This window comes from Poromitra crassiceps (genome assembly GCF_964638095.1).
Source record: "Poromitra crassiceps genome assembly, chromosome: 11".
Lineage (NCBI taxonomy): Eukaryota > Metazoa > Chordata > Actinopteri > Beryciformes > Melamphaidae > Poromitra > Poromitra crassiceps.
The window spans coordinates 34,803,516-34,825,533 of NC_139643.1; the positions used below are offsets into that span (position 1 = coordinate 34,803,516).

At 43.8% G+C, this 22,018-nt stretch overlaps 2 protein-coding genes across 2 annotated transcripts in view; one reads left to right on the top strand and one right to left on the bottom strand.

Moving 5' to 3' along the window:
* ndrg1a (N-myc downstream regulated 1a) overlaps positions 1-9,594 on the top strand; it is a 19,188-nt gene extending 9,594 nt beyond the window's left edge. The window contains exons 4-16 of the mRNA XM_083646462.1: positions 1,315-1,420; positions 1,762-1,882; positions 2,402-2,464; positions 2,572-2,632; positions 3,076-3,162; positions 3,811-3,867; positions 4,062-4,165; positions 5,114-5,179; positions 5,297-5,348; positions 5,933-5,980; positions 6,416-6,451; positions 7,181-7,232; positions 7,941-9,594. Of these exons, the coding sequence (XP_083502588.1) occupies positions 1,315-1,420; positions 1,762-1,882; positions 2,402-2,464; positions 2,572-2,632; positions 3,076-3,162; positions 3,811-3,867; positions 4,062-4,165; positions 5,114-5,179; positions 5,297-5,348; positions 5,933-5,980; positions 6,416-6,451; positions 7,181-7,232; positions 7,941-8,164 (1,077 nt within the window). The 3' untranslated portion in view covers positions 8,165-9,594. The remainder of the gene's footprint in view (positions 1-1,314; positions 1,421-1,761; positions 1,883-2,401; positions 2,465-2,571; positions 2,633-3,075; positions 3,163-3,810; positions 3,868-4,061; positions 4,166-5,113; positions 5,180-5,296; positions 5,349-5,932; positions 5,981-6,415; positions 6,452-7,180; positions 7,233-7,940) is intronic.
* Positions 8,713-18,204, bottom strand: ccn4a (cellular communication network factor 4a). Its single transcript, XM_083646463.1, has 5 exons — positions 18,013-18,204; positions 13,966-14,248; positions 12,971-13,225; positions 11,360-11,553; positions 8,713-10,445 (listed from the first exon to the last, which is right to left on the bottom strand). Exons 1-5 carry the CDS (start codon positions 18,058-18,060, stop codon positions 10,140-10,142), a joined length of 1,086 nt encoding a protein of 361 aa, XP_083502589.1. The 5' UTR covers positions 18,061-18,204; the 3' UTR covers positions 8,713-10,139.
* Between the last annotated feature and the right edge of the window lie 3,814 nt (positions 18,205-22,018).

A 22,018-nucleotide genomic window follows, 5' to 3' on the forward strand; every position in this document is an offset into this window, starting at 1 on the left:
GATACACATGGCAACTTTTTCTTTGAACTTTTATATTCTCGTTTCGTGATCTGTTTAGCTGCAGTTTATGAACCAGACTATAGACCCATTAAATCACCCAGATATCAATGACTCATTGACTGCCAAAATTAATTTTTGTGGTCTTATCTTTCACTGCTTGCAGTAAAGCATGTTAATTATTGGCCGATTCTGTATTTGCTGATGATTGTATTTGGGGGCTACACAGGTCAGCCATTGATTTTGAAAATGTTTTCTCTCACATATAAGTCACATCCGTGCTGAGTAACATCATTCATATCTTAGTCATGCACATTGAAATATTGCCCAATAATAATCACCTCACCTATTCATTTGGCATGTTTTCCCCACAGATCACATAGCCATACACCTACTCCTACTACATTGCCAATGCCCGTCTGTCTTACATTGGCTGATCCAATTTAGGGATCTCTTCGTCTAGAATTAGCTTGTTTTGACCAGCCTGCAAGGCACCATGGGAGTCCGGGGGCTTAGGCCAAGTGCTAAGCAGCAGGGGTATAAAACGCAGCTCACACAGCAAACAGGGCTAAGCAACCTCAGAGATTGACCAGCAATTGGATGTATAGCTCGGGGAGCCACGATGACTTTACCACTCAACCACACGACCGAAAACATGGTTCTGGAGGATTCGGAGGTGGACATGGTTGTCGATGAGGTTGAAACCACCGTGAGTAGACTGATGGCTGTGCTGTGTTTCTAGTGGGGTCTGATAGAATGTTGTGCCTGCTGCGCAGTGGCTTCTGAGATATTTGCCGCAAAAGTATCGTTGTTGAATAGAGAAGGATTTGACATCTTGTTTGAAGTACCTGTTGTGGTTCTTTGGAAGGAATGTTTCCAGTGGTACTTAAACGTTTCAATGGATGGAATGGTTTGGGCATTCGCTGGGTTGGCTGGAGAGTAGCTTGAAAAATGGGAAAAGGGAGGTGTGATTTTTGATGGCAACTGCTACAGTAGATGGAGCATCTATGGAAAAAAAAATGGTGCAAAGTGAAATGCAAAGGTGTAGATGTTGTGGATAATTTGACCGTTTCGTGCAAAGGTTTTCACCACTTTAAAATATGGCCTTCATGAAGGTTCATGCATCCATGGTTGATTCCGATTTGACCTCGGTCGTCTTCTTGTGCTTTATGTGGCTTTAAGTAATCCAGTAAGCCAAACTTTTGATCGTCTTGTTGAACATAGAATCTGGCTCCTTGAGGAGCCATGGCTGATGGCTTTTGATCAACTCATTATTTGACTTCAATGCTCAGCACGGTCATTTCTCGTCATCTGTAGGAGCATGATGTGGAGACTCCTCACGGAAGAATCCACTGTACCATGAGGGGGGTGCCTAAGGGCGAGAGACCAGTCATCCTCACCTTCCATGACATTGGACTGAACCGTAAGCTGCCATCTCATACATCTCAGTCAAGGCGGAAACATCTGTCACTGTGCCTAAAGCCCCGGGTGCTTTGAATTATCATGCCACGTGGGATCCGATTATGTTCACTGAGCTAACTCGACATTACTAAGTCCATTGCATCACAGTGTCTCAACTTTACCAAGGTTAATGACAGATTTGTATCAACCTTAATAATACTAAATCTGCTGTATATGCAAAACTAAACAAAAACTAAACAAATGTTAGTGTGTTGAACATCTTTAGACGTATTCTGGGGTTACGCAAGGTCATTTCTACTCATCATCCACTGACCGCCTCCCGTTTCCTTGCACCGTTTCCAGACAAGACCTGCTGGAGCACGCTGTTCGACCACGAGGACATGCACGAGATCATGCAGCACTTTGCCGTGTGCCACATCGACGCCCCCGGGCAACAAGAGAGTGCAAGCACCTTCTCCACTGGGTGAGCCAGACACACACCGACGCTGTATGTAACGTAGCAGGCTAAGATACATTGTATCTAACGTAGCAGGCTAAGATACGTTGTATCTAACGTAGCAGGCTAATATACGTTGTATCTAACGTAGCAAGCTAAGATACGTTGTATCTAACGTAGCAGGCTAATATACGTTGTATCTAACGTAGCAAGCTAAGCTGTCTGTGATCTTTGACAGACTCACCACCACCGCTGATCGTATACAGAGTAGGTGACCCACTTTGACCAGGTGTTGATAAGTGAATGAACACTGGAGTGCTTTGTAAGGGAAGGTGTTTATCTTCAGACGCATCTCACTTTGATAGTGGGACTTTGCTCCGTGTTAACTTTACCTTGACCCGATGTGAAAATTGATAGTGAGAGGCAGACGGCTATTATAGGGGTAATATCAATGATGAAGTACAATAAAGACCAATGTGATTAATATTGGGGTGTTGATGAGTATATTGACGTTCTGTAACACTGATTATTTTGTTCTTCTTTCAGATATGAGTACCCCTCTATGGACCAACTCTCTGAGACTCTCCCACTGGTGTTGAAGCACTTTGGGTAGGTTGAGCTGTAGTGATCACATTGCCTGTAACGGGTCAGTCTAAAACACTGATTCTTCATCGCGTTCTAACAGTATCCAAACACCTTTTCCCGCTGTACCGCAGGATAAAGAGCGTTATTGGACTGGGCATGGGAGCCGGAGCCTACATTCTGACCAGATTCGCCGTGAGTTTACCCCTTGCCCTTTCAATCATCTTAATAATTAAAAGTTGTAATCAAAGTCGGATTAGCCGAACTGGCGAATGTGCTTCTAGTTTTTTCCCGGATTTTGGCAATGTACCGCTGCTTATTGCTTGAGCCTGCTGAGCCCCAAAAGCCTGTGGAATGTTCTGGGTCAGCTCAACACTAACATGGTACTCAGTAGGAAGTCTCACTTTGTTGCTACATGGCTGAAGGAGATACGGCTTTTAACCCCTTGATGAAGACGTCTGTGCCACTCAATCACATTTTAACCCCTTGATGAAGACGTCTGTGCCACTCAATCACATTTCTGGGACTGTGCAACTTAAAAGTGACCTGTGCACCATTGTGCAATGCTTTAAACTGAAGTAAATATTGTGTTGTGTTGTATTGTAAAACCATTCATCAAATGCAACGTGTTGCCTTAGCTGGACTACCCAACCATGCTAGAGGGTCTGCTGCTGATCAACATCAACTCATGTGCTGAGGGCTGGATGGACTGGGCCGCGCACAAGGTACAAATCAGTGCCACACACGCACGCACACACACTTACACACACACACACACACACACACACACACATACACACACACACACGCACACACACTGACACACACACACACACACACACACACACACACACACACACACCTCACGCACATACAGCAGGGTTGATAGATTCAATGACTTGATTATCATTGAAAAATATATATGCAGCAAGTCTCTTACACGCAGCATTTTTAAGCGGTGCAGCTGCTTCTATACATGACATGTGTGTCCATTTGTAGCACGAGGTGTCCGTTTGTAGCATGAGAGGATAGACCAATCAGGACAGGGGGGCGGGGGAGAAGGGGCCGACCTGCACGGCTTACTTTAAAACCTGGGTGTGATTTTTGGCATCGACGGTTTTCACACAGCATGTGTTACTTGCTAGGGAACAGTTTGGAACCTAGTTTATGTCCTGTCAGTTATTGTACTAGCAAACAGGAAGTAAGCTGCGGCAATTTAGAAATGTTGAAGCCATCTAAGCAGATGCCTGTCAGCAAAGAAGATTGGCCTTTTTTTTTTGATAATTTGTTTCTACATTGCACAAAACTGGCATAGCTGACGAAAAGACAAACGTTGCATGAAAGCTAAATTGTGTCTTTGATCCTGATTGCAGATCACCGGCTGGGCCCACGCCTTGCCTGACATGATCATCACCCACCTCTTTGGAAAGGTATGCTCACTAACAGAGAAAGAGTCAAACAAGTTTCTACTTAAATCACACGGAGAGCTAAAGTAATCCTGCACACTAGTGGTAATCCAGTTGATCAGAGGCCATTCGCCGGGCAGGAGATTGTTAGCTTGCCCTTCTGGGTCTTAATGTCACAGTGAGTTGAACAGAGTTTGTGTGTGTTTGTGCCACTACAGGACGAGATCCAGAACAACCACGACCTGATCGCAACCTACCGTCACCACATCATGAACGACATGAACCAGTTCAACCTGCAACACTTTGTCAAGTCCTACAACAGGTAAACATGCCCAAGTCGGTCTCCACGTAGCTTTCGTTTGTCAAATGCGAGAGGTAGGCAGAGATGGGAAAAGTACACACATGCTTTACTTAAGTACAGTAACAAAGTATTTCTACTTAGTTACTTGCCATCTCTGTAGGCTATGCTTGACATACCTTACCTGGGGAAGAGAACCCATGTAATAATAATGAATATCCAATGCAGGTAATGCAGTATAAGAAACGTGCTAAATGAAGCTCAACCATGAATCTTAATGACTTACTTTCAATCAACAATTAAAGGAGAATTTCTGTATTTTTCAACCTGGACCTTATTTCAATTTTTTAAATGTATAACTAAGTAATGTGAACAGAACTCTTTGAAATTGATGCAGTATCGACCAAGATTGCTTCAGTTGGCAGCCGTTTTCCCCACATGCCCCTACTGCACTAAACAAGCTTGTTTTTCCCCCACTGACAGGATCAGATTATTTCACAGGGACCACCTGGCGTAATCCAAGTCTCCACAAGCCCTGAGATGCCAAGTTGACTTGAAAAGACGTCATTTACACCCTGTTTCTAGCTGAAATCTGCACTGTAGCCAGGTGCTCAAGGAAGAATAAATTGGGCGCGTCCAGTTGCACATATTTCAGCTAAAAACAGGGTGTAAATGACATATTTTCAAGTCAACTTGGGATCCCAGGGCTTGTGGAGACTTGGATTACACCAGGTGAGCAGTATGGAAGCTATCCCTTTGGAATAATCTGATCCTGTCATTGGTAAAACAACAACAACAACAAGCTTGTTTAGTGCAGTAGGGGCATGTGGGAAAAGCAGCTGCCAACTGCTGCATTCTTGCTCAATACTAATGACTTAGTTATACATTAAAAAATATGAAAATAGGGTCCAGGTTGAAAAATACAGAATTGCTCCTTTAAGATTGTTTATAACATGAGCTCCCTCTCTACAGCCGGAGAGATCTGGATATCGAGAGGCCGGTCCCTAGTACGCCCAACGTCATCGTCAGAACCCTCAAGTAAGTTGCCAACCAGCAACAAACACTTGCTGCATATTTTATTTAAATGACAATTGTAAAACACCCTAAAGTTCGACCTATGCTCATCTGGAAACTCAATCTGTGCCCCTCTTCCAGGTGCCCGTCTCTGCTGGTGGTTGGGGACTTCTCTCCTGCCGTTGATGCTGTGGTGAGTTAAAGGCATTAAAAAACATCACTGATGCTAATGATTGCCCTTCCCACCATCTGTGCCCTGGCTAACATGTGCTGGACGTGTTTTCCATTCATTTACAGTCACCTAGTTAAGCACGAGAGATATTCAAGATTAACCACTCAAGCACAGCGCTTGAACATGACTTAGGCTAGAACAAAGTTGGGAACAAAAATCAAATGCCACAGAACAAGTGAAGCAGAGTGGTTTTAATCCACTAAAGGCAAACGACTTATGTGACTTATTCCTTTCAGCTCCAACAGGCCCAAATCCAGCAAAGTGCATTAGTAGTTTGTTAGCCTTTCTTAGCCAGGGGCAAGCACCTATCACTGTAACCTAAATTATTTAGAGAGAGAAAACACCCTTTTCAAGCTGAATTTCAAATTTAGAAAAATATGTATTTATTTATTTATTTATTTATTTATTTATTTATTTATTTATTTATTTATTTATTTATTTATTTATTTATTTATTTATTTATTCATTTATTCATTCATTTATTCATTTATTCATTTATTTATCACATCCTAGATGATATTAAATTTTTCCATCTGTCCCCACAGGTTGAGTGCAACACCAAGCTGAACCCAACAAAGACCACGCTGCTCAAGGTGAGAAGGCTTTTCTCTCCTCTGTCGTCCCCCCCCCCTCCACCATCCTCATTCAGATATTAATAGCCCCCAACAAGGCATCGGCTGATAAGATTCCACTGGCTCAGCATTTACCTGGTGACATATTAACCAATGGTAGGACAGCAGAGACATACACACATGCGGACACAATCTGCTGCAATTAACCTACTTCTCTGAGAGCAAATGGCTGTTAAAGCTAAAACGGGGCATGTTTTATCGGGGTTAACTGTCCAGGGGCTAGTGGAACAGTGGTTGGAGGGACAAGCTATCAGGCACAGCATGTTCAGTGTGCTCAAATGGGACTTGTTGCATGTAATGGGGGGTAATGGCGTGTGGCCATTGCTGTGTGAATGTGCAAGCAGCAACGTGCTAAATGCTAATGGGCTCTCCTGTGTTTCCCCCCCTTCTGTCCAGATGGCTGATTGCGGAGGCATGCCCCAGGTTGACCAGGTGTGTATCCTTGTGTTTGTGCGTGCTAGATCCGCTAATATATTAGAGCAGGCGAAGGGTGGCTAATCGCTAGACACGGTCAGGTGTGTGTGTGTGTGTGTGTGGGGGGGGGGCAATGCCGTAAGAAGGCCGCTGTTAAGAGCATTAGCAAGTGGCAGACGTGTGAGCCACAGTTGGCTCGAGTAGGTTCTAATCCTACAGCCTGCACAACACCTAATCCTACACCCTGCACAACACCTAATCCTACACCCTGCACAACACCTGCTCATAGCAGCTGTCATATCTCAGACCCTCTAAGTCAGGGGTTCCCAACCTTTTTTGTGCCAAGGACCGGTAGATACATGGAAAAAAAAAGTCGCGTACCGGTTGTCAATTTTAATGGTTTTAGTTACATACTCACCAGGTGGCGACAAAGGGTAAATAACAGCCTTTTGTGTTGTACTGTATATGTAGCCTATACAGTATTTATGTTTTTGTTTTAACTACAAACATAAATAAACATCAACTTCAAACTATGTTTCAACTACCACACACAGCCTATAATATTATAGCCTATGTTTATTAATTAATGTTTTTTTGTTTTTTTTGGACCGGTTCGCGGCCCAGTACCAAATGCGTTGCGGCCCGGTGGTTGGGGACCACTGCTCTAAGTAAAGCAAAGACAGCGCATGATAACAGGAGGACTGATTCTCCCTCTCTCTCTCTCTCCCTCTCTCTCCCTCTCTGCAGCCTGGCAAACTGACAGAAGCTTTCAAGTACTTCATTCAGGGCATGGGATACAGTAAGTATTCAAGACACACACACGTTTGTACATTTACCCCTTACATTTCCCAGGAATGTTGGTCATTACCAGTTGATATAATAACCTCTTAATTGAGCAAAAGCAAGCACTTTAAACTCTCAGTGCCATGGGTGCTTGCTGAATTCACTCTGAAAGGAGGCCTTGTCTGCCACCTGGTGGTGAGATCAAGAGTTTTGGCCTGAGATGTCACATTTCAGCTCTGGTTCCAAGCTCTTTGCCTCTTGGTTTTGGGTTAATGAATCACGCACGTCCTCAATGGGCTGTATGGACGGAACATAGACTCGGTTCAAAGTCTGTGCCAGATAGTTACTGTACAACAGAGCTGTGCTTATAATCGTGTTTGGATAGCGTTCATTCAAAATGATTGCAGCACTCTTAGTTCAGTGTTTCCCAACCCAGTCCCAGTTTCCCTCTGTCCTGCACCCCCCAATCTTTACTCTTGCACACTTGATCCAATTAAGGGTGACACACTTTCATGTTAGTCCAATCCAGGTAGATCAGTCCAGGTAGATCAGTCCAGGTAGATCAGTCTCTCCTGCTCAACCAACTAGGTTGGATTGGATCAGTTGTGCAAGAGTAGAGCTGGAAGAAAAGCTTGCAGGACAGGCCTATGGCCTGGGATAACTGCTCCATTTCACGTTTGACTTCCAACATTCATTAACGGCAGCATCGCTCCTCCTCCCTCAGTGCCCGCAGCCAGCATGACCCGGCTGGTCCGCTCTCGCACCGCCTCCGGGTCCAGCGTCACTTCCTTCGAGGGCAACCGCTCGCGGTCTCACACCAGCGAGGGGAACCGCTCGCGCTCGCACACCAACGAGGGCCGCGGCCGCAGCCACACCGCTGAGGGTCAGCGCCACACGGAAGGCAACGTGGACCAGGGCGTGCTCAAGTCCGCCGAAGTGTCCTGTTAGGAGGTGAACCTTTCACCCTCCAAACACCTGTGACCCCAGAACCCCTTGGAGGTCACTTTGGGGGTGTGCTGCGCTGCCTCTAACTGTAAACTGGCACACACACACACACACACACACACACACACACACACACACTAATGTGGAGAGGGACAGAGATATAGTCGGACACATATAAACGCACAATACACACTTCCTGAACTATTCAATGCAATTGGGACGTCCCAGTTCGATCGCTTGCTCTCTGTGCTGTGATAGGTGACGTGATAGGTACAAGCCAGGTTATGGTCAACTGCATGCCTGCATTGTGGTGCCTGAGGGAATTTCAAACGACAACAAATCCCATAACAGACCAATTGCGTCCCACCTCCTTGGTCAGGTGACTGTTTTGTTAGGGGCAACGCAGCATGGGAACACCGAAAGGGAGAATGTGGGAGAAAGCTGTGGCTATGGGTACACCAGCTTGTACATGTATTTCTCTTAATCTCTCATATACAAACTGTTTTAATTTCTGTCTCTACTCATCCTGTTTTGTCCAGTTTTTTTTATCACACTCACACAGCTTTCTCAATTATACCTGTATCTTGACTGTAAATTACTTTTCTTCCTTTTTTTTTTACTGTAATTGTTTGATCATTAACTCTTTATTGTCCATGTCTGAAGTATTGTCGTGTGTATGTAGGAGCGGAGTTGCAGAGTTGTATGTGGAGAGGGGATAGGGAGGCTCTTGGATAAACAAAAATGGCAGTGTTCTTCACAACTTGCTATTGATCTTTGAAATTAAAGGACAGATGTCAAGTATATGATGTATGTACAGGAAATAATATTACTCCATCCTGTTTCAGGATATCCTTGAGTTCTGTTCATTTTAACAATGTTCTTGAAGTTATACATCTGTAACTGGCGGAATACAACTTACAAATCATTTCAGGAATCAAATGATTGTAGACATTTCATTTTTTTAGAACATTCCAATGAGACATTATGCTTTATTATATCATTAATCGAAACAAGCTACTAAGAAATTGAAATAGCTTTTGCATTGTATGCTTTATTAACTGATCATGGCTTCAGACAAAAAGTTATTGGTTTTCGTAATTTTTTTTATGATGACGGTTTCTATGCAATCAAGCACAATGGAACAAAGATGTGCCATGGAATTGTTCACTTTTAGACATGATGCTCCTATGTGGATGTGGTTTTGGGTGAGTAAAGTGATAGGTCCACATTTAACATGGGGATAGCCGTATATCTTACCTGACACCCTCTACTCCTATTTTACTTGCACTACAGCAACATTTGCTTGGTAGAAGACATACAATACATAGCTTTGTAAAGATGCGATGCACAACCTCCTAATGCTGTAGAAAAGCATTACAAATGGCATAACAGTTTGTATTTATTAAAAAATGTCAATAAAAAATTTAACTGGCCTTCCCTGATTGTGTTTTCATTTCATTGTCTTAAGTATCATATTTGAAACATCTGAAATGAAACAAATGTGTTTCACAAATAAGGCATGCACTGTCTTCAGGTTATGACATTCACCACTGTTCAAAAGTTGCATCATAAGCAGGGAAACTTATGAAAGCGTGAAACTTATTGATGTGAAAACAAATCTATATTGTTATTTCATATGCAACATCTACATAAATAAATTAAGCCTTTAATATTTCACACACTTGCTTGCTGGCTATTTTCATTTTCAATGCAATTCTTAAAGTATTCTTCAAAACACATCATGCTTTATACATCCATTCTGGAAACACATGTATATATTTCATATTTACACATTTTTCCAATAGGAAAAAGAATCGTAGGAAAATAAAAATAATAAAAAATTGCACAAAAAAATACTGTATATATTACATATAGAAAACATTGCATAAAATGAATCTAACAAAAACGACAACAAAGAGAAGCAAGAAAATAAACGGAGAACACTCCAGCAGGTAGAGAGCATGATGACTGACAGCTCTTAGTTCATGACCTCTGAGTGGTGGTAACCATAGTAACTCTCCAGGTCGGTGAAGATGTCGTTGGGGTTTCTGCAGCTGAGGTTGCAGAAGCAGGCTTGGACCCACATCACCTGCCAGGTGAAGCCCGAGCCGCTGGGGCACTCGAAGTCCACGTCGATGGTCTTGGACTTATAGGGGATGCAGCAGCGCTCATCTGTGCACACGCCGCAGTACTTGGGCCGGTACTGCTTCTTGCTGGTGCAGCCAGAGATGGTGAAGTTGAATGGCTGCTCTTCTCTGTAGATGTTCAGACATTTCTTCCCTGGCTGAGGGACAGAGGAAAAATAAGGATGTTAAAGGGTAAGTTCACCCAAAAATGTACATTACCTACTCATGGAGGGGTGACGTTTTTTAGTCCACAAAACATTTGTGGAGTTTCACAGCAAAACACCATTGCAGAATTCTCCAAGTGGATGGGGACCAACTTTCAAATGTTAAAACAACAGAGAGAGAGAGAGGGGGGGGGGGGGGCTCCATACTGCTCACCTGGCATAATCCAAGTCTCCACAAGCCCTGAGATGCCAAGTTGACTTGAAAAGACATCATTTACACCCTGTATTTAGCTGAGATCTTCACTGTAGCCGTAGGAAGAAGGAAGAAGAACAAGACCTGATGGCCTGCTACAGTAAAGAGCAGCTAAAAAGAGAGTGTGGCGTTATGGAGGCTTTTTGTTTTGAAAGTTGGTCCCCATCAACTTCAATTGTTTAGGAGAATTCTGTACAGAAGTAAAGAATGTGTCAAATACAATGTAAAAACTATTAAAAATAGCACATTTTAACAATAATTGTTAGGTTTTGTTTGTTTTGTTTACTCTAGTGCATGTGTGCACAAACCTTTGAATGCTTCAACCACCTCTGGGGATAGTGGGGGTCATGAGCCTCTGGTACCATTATTTTGGGGGTCGGGGGCTGAAAAGTTTGGGAACCCTTGGACTAAAAAACCTCACCCTTCCTTCCATCGTCATGCGGGTGCGTAGATAATGACTGAATTGGGTGAACTTATCCTTCGGTTCTGGTTTTATGATGTTGTTTGCCTGCTTAAGACATTAGACTGTGGACTTTTCTGGGGCTCAGAACCCTGCAACAGGTGGCAGGAGCTACAGCCAAGCACTAGTGGACCTTAGTAGGGTGAACATTGTCCTGAACAGGATAGACTCTTCCACCTCTAAATCGACATGTACCTTGATGTGCTTGGTGATGTCGACCTCACAGGGGCGCAGGTTGCACAGGCGGGACTCCTTGACCAGTTCGCACTGCTCGTTGGCGTTGGAGATCCTCAGGGACAGGCCCCGGCCGCAGGTCTTCGAGCAGGGGCTCCAGGACGTAGTCTGGCCAATGCAGTTCTTATGCCAACTCCTGGTCTCAGCTGGGTAAGCTGGTCGGCATAGAGAGAGGGCCGGGTTAAATATAGATTGGTCACATCTGCAAACTGTTACAAATGTCACAATGTTTTATTCTGTATCTACTGATACAGTATCTGTTACAATGTAAGGTTTTAATTTCAGCCCTGCCAAGCTGTGAGTCAAAAAGGTTCAGTTCTGTTGATACTATCTGAGCTCCGTTGGGTAAGCGAATCTGAGTGAACAAACACATTAAATGATTGAAAAGAATGTAAGTGGATAACATATCAGCATGATGCTTTTAACCAATGACAAAGAGAGACCCAAAGCACTTCAAAAACAGTTAAAAAGCTCTCATCCTATTGGCAGAAGAGAATAGGTTTGCTGATCAAAACGCTGACCGACCATTGTTATTGAACACCAATGATTCGAAAGAGCATCCAACATTTTTTTTTTTTTTTTTACTTTTTCCACCATGATAACACTGCATCTTCTTGCACTGTCTGCTTTTAATTCAACTTTAAATAGCGTTAGCCTGTGAGGGGCTGGTTTCTATGATCCTTAAGTGAAACAAAGAGATCTTCGTTCACATAAATGACTGGAAACTGGATGTGATCGAAAAAAACAGTGACAAGGGAGTGTGTGACTGCCCATTTTAAACACAGCTGCTGCTGTGCTACTTCTTAAATCAAATCATGGTGAAAGATAACTTGCAAATGATTTCCCTTATAAAATATGTACTTGGTAATAAGCACTCCTAGTACATTAGTGCGCTGGCTTGATGTGGACCAGGAAATCTCTGAGAGATCTCCTTCATCTCCATGTCGAACAAAAACAACATCTAAATCTATAGCCAGGAGATGAGGAAACCAGGAATTAAATGCTCCCTAATAAAACGTGAACCATGAGGCAATTCAAACTACTGGCAATATTTAAACAGTTAGATCTCTGGGCACAAGTCTGGTACTCTTTTATCTAGGTTACCAGACATAAACTTTAGAATGCAGTTAAAGGTATCCTCTCGAAGATTCCTGTTTCGTTCTCTTTGGTGACACCTATGCCGATTAGCAGTAATTGCAGGTGAGATCCAAACAGTGTTGCATGTGACGTTAGTCAGTTTGTTCGGCCATAGTAACCCCCCGTAATGCTAACAGAGATCTGACAAAAAGGAGCTTGTATTTAGTTGTCGGGAAACTACATGGTAAGTTGAAGAGCCTACCCTCTCTGGGGTGTCTCCACAGACACCCAGTTCATAAATGCTGCAATACTGAAAATGCAAAGGCTTCCATCAACGGGCCATAGGCTCAATCACCATCGTGTTAACTCAGTCTGCGATAGATAGTGACTTAACAGACATTTATTTACATGAAAATCTTTGAAATTATAACATTAAGTGATACAGTCTTTGTCTGTGGAAGGCCAACAGTAGGCTAAGTATCGCAGGTGTCCTACCCTCCACTGCATGTCGCGGGGCCGTCTTGCGCCCTCTTCTGGGCTGATCACAGATCCATTGCTCACAGCACTGTCCGGCGACCTTGACCCGGCGCGGGGTCGGGCACCACACCCGGGGCGGCTGGGACTCTATGCACAGCGACACGCAGCCGATGGCACCGTTCACACACACACACTGGTATTTACAGCTGGGCTTGAAGCTCTGCCCGTTACGGTAGATCACACCGTCATGCTCGCAGCCGGTTCCCACCATATCTGGCAGAGAGGAAGGGCAAGCAGTCACATATCATAGACAAATACACTTCGAAATCTATCTATAATCTGAATATGAATTAACGATAATATTCTTAATTGATCTGAATATAAATTAATGATAATATTCTTAATTGAATTTCATCCATGAAATGCAAAATAAAAATCACAAATCCTTTGTACAACCACTTTAAATACATTTCTTATCATGGTCACATTACAGGTTGAGGAATAACCATGTTCACTTTGAGTCCAATGCTATCAAGGGACTATAATAATGTAATGTTTAATTTAATTTCAGGTGATTGTAATACCTACAATAGCGCAAAAAAAAAAAAGTTGCATGGATTTTCAATGCCTGGGTTATAGTCAGGGGTCTTCTTAAAAATATGTCAGTGAAGGGTTAAAAATGGGGTCAGAGATCAGTTTAAAATGGGGTCAGAGTTAGGTTACATAGTGTATAGTCTATACAGATGAATCAAATAGGCAAGTAATATTTTGTTAAACATCTAATCACAATAATAATCTGTCACCAAATAGTTCAGTATCAACATATCCAAATAAAGTGTTACTATAACTATTTCCTTAAATTTTCCATTTTTCATGAATAAAAATACATGTTCAGTTTGGCTACATTACAGAATATGAATACTGTGCTAATTGTGCTTTGCTCATCCCTGCTTCTCATCAAGTGAACAGGTTAAGGTGCGTTTGTTTTGTCAGTTTTGGTGAGTGACACTTACATGCACACACTCCTTTTTCGTACCTAGGCTTGTCCGAGCTGTAGTCACAGTACAGTCCCTTGTGGTAGTCGCAGGTGTCCGCCTCGTTGCACACCTCGCCCACCTGCCTGGCGCAGGCCTTGCAGCAGTCACAGCCGTCCATCAGGAGGCTTACGCCCGGGGGACAGGTGGGCGGGGCCTGGGGACACTCGCACGGCCACCAGCAGTACTGTGTCCGGTTGTACAGCTCGGTGGGGCCCACGGAGACGGTGGGCGGCATGGCAGTGGAATTCTGGGAGTAGGCCTACGGGAGAGGAGGGTGGACAGAGTGTGAGTATCGGGTGTCTTAAGATCAAAATACATACAGTTCAGGCTATCAGGAGATTTCAGAGTGAATGATGTGCAATTTGCATTTAACCCATTGATACCTAATGCAGCATTTGCGTGTATATCCCTCATTTGTGTGTGTGTATCCCTTTAAGACTGCGAACCGCGTGACGCGGTTCGCGGCCTTAAAGGGATACACACACAAATGCTGCATCAGGTATCAATGGGTTAAAGCCATTTCATTACAAAAATAGAAGTGCACTCGGACAGTGCAGAGCTCCCACGTGTTTCATCTGTATTTGCAAGTGATATTATGAATGAACCTATAGACAGTTTTAACTTGAAAAGATAAACATTCTAAATTGAACCCCAGGCCAGCTCACTTCCTGTTGCAGTGTTTGCTAGTACAGTAGGACAGGACTGACAATTCCGTGAAAACCCGTTTATACATGTGTTGTACTCTTAAGTATAGCCACTGTTTCTCTATGTGCAAACATAATCAAAATTTCATCATCTATTGCACGAGAGGCATTTGACCCCTGACCTTTGACCCCCTCTATCTGAGGCAATATTAATGTTCTTAATCCTAAATCCTTTCACATCCAGCCTCCATGGTATCCCTGACTCAGTTAGTTAGTGGTCCAAAAGACCCAAATCCCCCTATTTAGACACCTCTGCTTTACAGCAAAATCCATGGCAGGCCAGCTGACTTCTTTGGAAAGATGTCTGGTTGTGCTGTGTGATAAATTGAGTGTAAAACAGAGAATTTAGTCTAAACAGCCTGTGGAGATAATCCAAGTACATCAATGAGAAGGTCTTGTATCTACATAACATTGTGGCAGTTTTCCATTGATCATAATGTGCAGCCTGGACTTGATCCATGTTTAACAGCTACAGGATCCTCCTGCCAATAAAACGCACCCAACATTTATCCCCCCATTGTATTGCCTCTAAGCTGCTGTGTCCAAGCCAAGATCACAGAGTGAACAGTTTAGCAGCACTTCAGAGCAGATGTGCTCGCTGAACGGGCCACAAGGGGGACGTTAACGGCCCCGTACTCGGAGGTTAGTTTTGGACAGTGGCTGCATGAGTCCCAGTAGAGGAAACTAGCCTGTCTTTTTTTTTTCAGAATGTGTATTTATGACAACAAACATCACTCTTCTGAATCCAAATTTAATTAGTTTTAGGACAGCGTGCTTGAGAAAAATGCCAGGAAAGGGACCTGGATTTGCTCCTCAAGGCAAGAACGCTCGATGATCTGCTGTCTGCTGAGTTGGAGTTGTGTCTGTCTATGACACAGCCTGTACTCAATGGAAATGATCCATCCAGCTTCTTCAGAAAAGGATCAAATGTTATTTTAAGGCAAGTAAAGTCATACACAAGGGAACCTGGTAATTAAGACACAGTAGGGAGCCACCATGTCTATCATAATTACCATGCTATCGTCTGGTCCGGTCATGGAGTCAGACATCTTACTAGATGTCTATATTCTCTGTATACAGTACGCTCATAAATCATGTCTTGACCAGAATGCTTCACTTCAAGGAGCTTTTGATCCATGAAGGTCACACACACACACACACACACACACACACACACACACACACACACACACACACACACACACACACACACACACACACACACACACCCTTAATCCATAAATAATTGAGAGAAAACATGCTTAATCATCTTATTTATGGTGTACCCTATGACATTGAGCTTGTTCTTGGCAGCTCAACGGAATTATGTTCATATTAATAACTGCTGTGTAGGCGTAGCAAGCTAATGCTGATAAATGAGTTTTAATCACAGCATCACAGCCATAGTGTGGATTTAGCCTGCAGCTATTAAACATTAGGGCCGGGCTAATTGTACAAAAACAAAAACAGCACACAACCTGTCTGTCACTGTGACTGCAGAACGGAGCGCAGAGAGAGGAGCGTGACCGTGTTAAGTTAATTATGTAAACATGGGTAGGGCCTAATGCAATCATCACCCTTGAAATCATTCGTCTTTGCGAACTAAATTCAGCGTGATTTGATTAGGAAAGCGTTTGAGCTTTGTCATGAAAGGGCAGTGCGATAGAACATAATGAATTTGAACAACAGATAACCTAAAGACAACTTAATATCATGCACATCAGTGGTTCTCAAACGTTTTTCACATCAAGGACCGCTAAACTGACACAATTTAGACCACGGAATTCCATTGTCGCAGGGTCCCCCATCTGATTCGATAAGATAGCTTTAGATGTTTTATTACAGTGTATCAAACCCATCACCAAAACACCAATACAGTCTGGCATTGTGTTACTTATGGATGGAATTATAGTGAAAATAAATTACCCTTCTCTTCTAATCGTTTCACTGACTGGTTTCCCATAGTGACCTCAAACAGGCTCGCAGTCATATTTTTGAACTCGTTAGAAGAGACCCTGAGTGATGACCCTCAGTCCCTGGCTGTTTGACCTTTGCCCCCTGTCAGTCTCTGGTCCGATCAGATGACCTGCAGAGCCATGTGACTTTGTTTTCTCCTGTCTCCTGTCTCCCAAAGCACTTGCCAAATAAATGCTGTTAAAACGACGACTTTAAAATAGCTTCAGGACTCTTCCCAAATGTCAACAGAAGTCTTGACCTGCCACAGAAAAACAAATCTTTTTCTCTCTCTCTCTCTCTCTCTCTCTCTCTCTCTCTCTCTCTCTCTCTCTCTCTCTCTCTCTCTCTCTCTCTCTCTCTCTCTCTCTCTCTCTCTCTCTCTCTCTCTCTCTCTCTCTCTCTCTCTCTCTCTTTCTTTCTTTCTTTCTTTCACATAAGGGCCAGCCAGGCCAGCCTACAGTAGCCTGCTTCGCTTGATGGGGTGATCTTAATTTAGATAGGCTAATTTAGTTCACTTTAAAATATCCCAGGTGACAGTCTTTCTTCTCGTGCGCGGTCCCTGGCTGGAACAAAGTCTCCTCAAATGAGGGCCCGCGGGCTAATGTGCGTGAGGCCCTGATACAAGTCATTCACTAAACAGCCACATGGGGGCAGTAAAATATCACGAAGCAGCAGTGGTGTCGACTCACTGCCAGCATCACACAAAGTTTCACCAAAGGATGAGTCAATAATGCCTTTCTCTTCTGAAATATTAATACAAGATCAAGAAGCAAGACGGACTTGCAGTCAGTCAAGCATTACACTGTAGGCTACTTGCCAAGTAGTCTAGTCAAAGTTGTCATAATATAGGCTTATTATATTCTGGGCGACTGGGTGTTATATTTTGGGTCACAGCTGAAGAGGGGAAAAACTAGTAATCATATAGGCTAATACATTTTAGAAGGATATTTTAACCTACAATATCACAGCACAACTTTAAATCATGCAACCTATCTATAAAAGTAGCCTATAGGCTACACCACGGAAAATCCTGCAGGAATAGGCTAAATAAATATAGGAGAAAAAAGTAGACCACTGTAAATTCACAATTGAATACCACAGACAGCATTTTATGTGGGCTATTAAAGAATATAGGGGATAAAAAAAGATACCACAAAGAGCGACATGGTCACTATAAACTCAATATTGAATGCCACAAACACACTTTAAAACCCCCGTAGAAATATTACAGCCTAGGCATATTATGATGCCATAAAAAACACACCACGACAAACACGATATTGCTTTAGATTTCGTCACGTCTCTTGCAGCCTAAAAGTGAGTTGGATGCAGCCTGCGCAATTGAAGGATCGCTCCATCTCACCTGTTGAATCCCGGCTGCAATTAGAATCCACAACAGGAGCCAACTCATCACTGGTTAGGAATTTCAAATTCATTGAATCCAGAATTAGTCCCGCTTTAAACGCCAAACACGTCGCTCTCCGCAGCTCTGCAACATCCTCGTCCCGTTCCTGTCATCTCTCCCCGCTGTCTCCGTCCGGGCCGGGCCGTGCCGGGCCGGGTCGGGTGATATTACAGAGTCCCGTCTGACGTCAGGGCTAAAAGGACGCGCCGTGCATATTTGTGACGGGATGGTTTCTTCTCTCCCTCCGCTCCGCTTTCACCCGATGCTCCTCCTGAAGGCACTGGTGCTGCTTTAGGCGTGTCTGAAACCCAAGAGCTGGCCACACACGTTCTGTTATTCTCTACAGAACCTTTGTGTAGGATTTGATGCACATGGCATCTGCCAGGCCCGGTTCCAGGTGATGAACAGATGAGGTCAAGTTCAGAAAAATGACCTCATAAATTGGCCATGGGGAGCTACAACATCACACATGAATACAATTGGGCTCATTGAATCCACAAGTCTCAGCTTTCCTGCAGTCATCCCCAAGTTATGCAATTCCAAGACAGTTGGGACCCCAGTATGCAGAAATATTGAAAAATAATATATAGGCAAAATAAATACATCAGGCACACTTTGCACATAAGCTCTCCCTATACATTTTAGACTTTTATTCTTGTGCTGCAATGATGCAATCAAACCAAACGAAATCATTGAATCACCTCACCTCATGTCATCTGCATCTTCCCTCATGTAAATGAATCTCAGTCCATCTCACATCATCTCATCTAACGTTAGCCTATACTATACCTCATCTCACATCATCTCATCTAACGTTAGCCTATACTATACCTCATCTCACATCATCTCATCTAACGTTAGCCTATACTATACCTCATCTCACATCATCTCATCTAACGTTAGCCTATACTATACCTCATCTCACATCATCTCATTTCACATGATCTCACCTCACCTCACCTCTCATCTCAGGTGACCTCATCTCACCGTCTCATCTTAACAGACTCCATGATGCGTAGGCTTGTCCCTTGGCTGGACTATATCCTGTCGCTGTACCTGTTCCAGGAAAAATAAAATCAATTAGGTGAGCAGTCATTTGCATTCCTGTGAAGTGATGGCTGCGGTCAGTCCCTCTGGATGTAAACAAATGTATTGTTTGGTTTACCTACTTTTCTATTTTTAGGACTGGAACTCTGTTGGTCTGTTCCACAGATGTTCAGTTTAACTCAAAATGAATGATTTCATCTTTGTCAAAGTCTGTTACTTTGCTTAATCTGTCAATTTCCTGGAAGTGTGTGTGTGTGTGTGTGTGTGTGTGTGTGTGTGTGTGTGTGTGTGTGTGTGTGTGTGTGTGTGTGTGTGTGTGTGTGTGTGTGTGTGTGTGTGTGTGTGTGTGTGTGTGTGTGTTTCTGCTTAGATGGCGTAGAAGACGAGGTGCAAAATAATTCCATTCTACTCTACATTGCCATTCATTCAGCCATATGGAAAACGGCTCTTGGGGAAGCAAAACATTATGTAAGAACTGGAAAAGTGGTTTTTGGTTATTTCAGACCCTCAAACCCACACTTCAACTGTCGGACCTCCGCGCCCTGGCACGTGTCAACGGTCTGCTGGTCAACATGAAGGAAAACCATCTAAAGCTCTGTGAGCATAAATCTGATATGCAGCATGGGCATGTTCCCACAGAGAGAGAGGGATGAGACACCAAGTGGCCCGGGTCTGAACCCCTATTATTTACAGCCTGCTCCTCTAATCCCTGCAGACTGTCAGAGAGCTGTCAGCCTCACAGGATCTGAGCAGCGCTTCTGTCTCGACCTCTCCCCCTGCTGCACATGTGTCCTCTCTCTCTCTCTCTCTCTCTCTCTCACACACACACACACACACACACACACACACACACACACACACACACACACACACACACACACACACACACACACACACTGTCACTCTCCTTATCATTCCATCGGTCTCTCGCTTCCTCTCGGTAGTTCAATACAATTCAATCCAGTCCACAACTTTGCCAAAGCTTCAGCTACAATACAGTCAGTGCTGTAATCAAGTCACTATATTCGAGTCCAAGTCACTAAAGAAGAATCTGAGTCGAGTCTCCATTTACTTGAGTCCAAGTCCGGAGTTACTGAGCTGCATGAGTGTGAATCCACATGTAGGTGGAACACACGTGCCTGCCCGTTCACAGTATTAATATCAATCAATCAATATCTTATGCCAGAGGGTTTCAAAGTCTGAGAGCGTGGGCCTCCCCTCAGACAAAGTCTGAGAGCGTGGGCCTCCCCTCAGACAAAGTCTGAGAGCGTGGGCCTCCCCTCAGACAAAGTCTGAGAGCGTGGGCCTCCCCTCAGACAAAGTCTGAGAGCGTGGGCCTCCCCTCAGACAAAGTCTGAGAGCGTGGGCCTCCCCTCAGACAAAGTCTGAGAGCGTGGGCCTCCCCTCAGACAAAGCTCGGAAAAAGGTGCCTTCCCCCTAGTTTACTTGAGGGATCATAATTATGTGATTTGATCCCATAGAGATACTCAACAATTGAGCCAAGATAGACTACACCAAAATACATGAAAAAAAGGTCCGTCTGAAGGCATTTATTCCTTTCTGCCTCAGGGAAGGTGGGAAAAACACGAAAAGTCTCCAAAACGACTGTATCTCTGTACTATATCTAACCAAATCACACACATTTAGGCTATTCTATTGTGATTTGAAACCTTTGATAAATAATATAATAACTAATGTAATATTTTTTCACTTCCATTCACTGAGCCTCCCCTGAAACTGTTTGGAGCCCCCATGGGGAGGCCCGCCTCCCACTTTGAAAACCTCTGTCTTATGCCAAATTATTAGGGCTTATTACAAAAATAAAATAAAGTCTATCAATTAATAACAAGTCTGAGTCCTCGTCTCCAGTTTCCGAGTCTCCTGCCTGAAGGCTCGAGTCCAAGTCATCAGTGCCCAAGTCCAAGTCGAGTCCTGAAAATGTGTCCAGGACTTGTGTGTGTGTGTGTGTGTGTGTGTGTGTGTGTGTGTGTGTGTGTGTGTGTGTGTGTGTGTGTGTGTGTGTGTGTGTGTGTGTGTGTGTGTGTGTGTGTGTGTGTGTGTGTGTGTGTGTGTGTGTGCGCGTGTGCGCTGTGCGTGTGTACGGTCGAACTGACGTCACAGCTTGCCTCCTAAAGGCTGAAGTGAACCGTGCGAATAAGCGAAGAAAAGGGATACAAGATCATGAATGCAGAGTGATAATCGTGTGGGTGCCACTTTATTCGGAGCGCATCGCAAACCTTTCTTACGTGATCATCCGACAAACATCAGCATAGCCACTTGACGAGAAAGTTGGCATCAGAGAAAGCGGGATGGTCTCGTTGGCCGACTGGTTAGCGTGTCCGACTTTGATATGCGCGGATGAAATGATTGTGAGACCCGGGTTCGATTCCCCCATATACTAAAACATAAAAAGGGGGTCCTAGGGGGAGGTAGTGTAACTACTACTTTCAACCCGGGTTAAAGGAGCGCACGCTGGCCCTTGGCCAATGAGATTGTCCCTTTTAAGAAAAAAGAGGCAGCAGTAGGCAGCATAGCAGGTGAGTGTACTGTAACCCACATTATTAAATTATTAAACTGGTTTAGCCTGTCCGACTTTGATATGAGGAGCTGAGCTGAGAACCCCGGGTTCGATTCCGCCTACTACACTAAACAATAAAACGTCTCCGAAGGGGAGGTAGTGTAACTACTACTTCAACCCGGGTTAAAGGAGTGTACGCTGGCCCTTGGCCCTTTTTTTTTTTAAGTTGCATCATACAGTAGGCACTAGGCAGCAGCATATGGGCATTGCAGGTGAGTCCATGATTGTGATCAGAGCAGGGTTTACAGAACACAATGTACAAAGTAACCCACATTATTAAACTGAATGCAAGGTGACACTTTAGCCTACTTGAAGTGCATGAGATGCATTGCGAGTGGA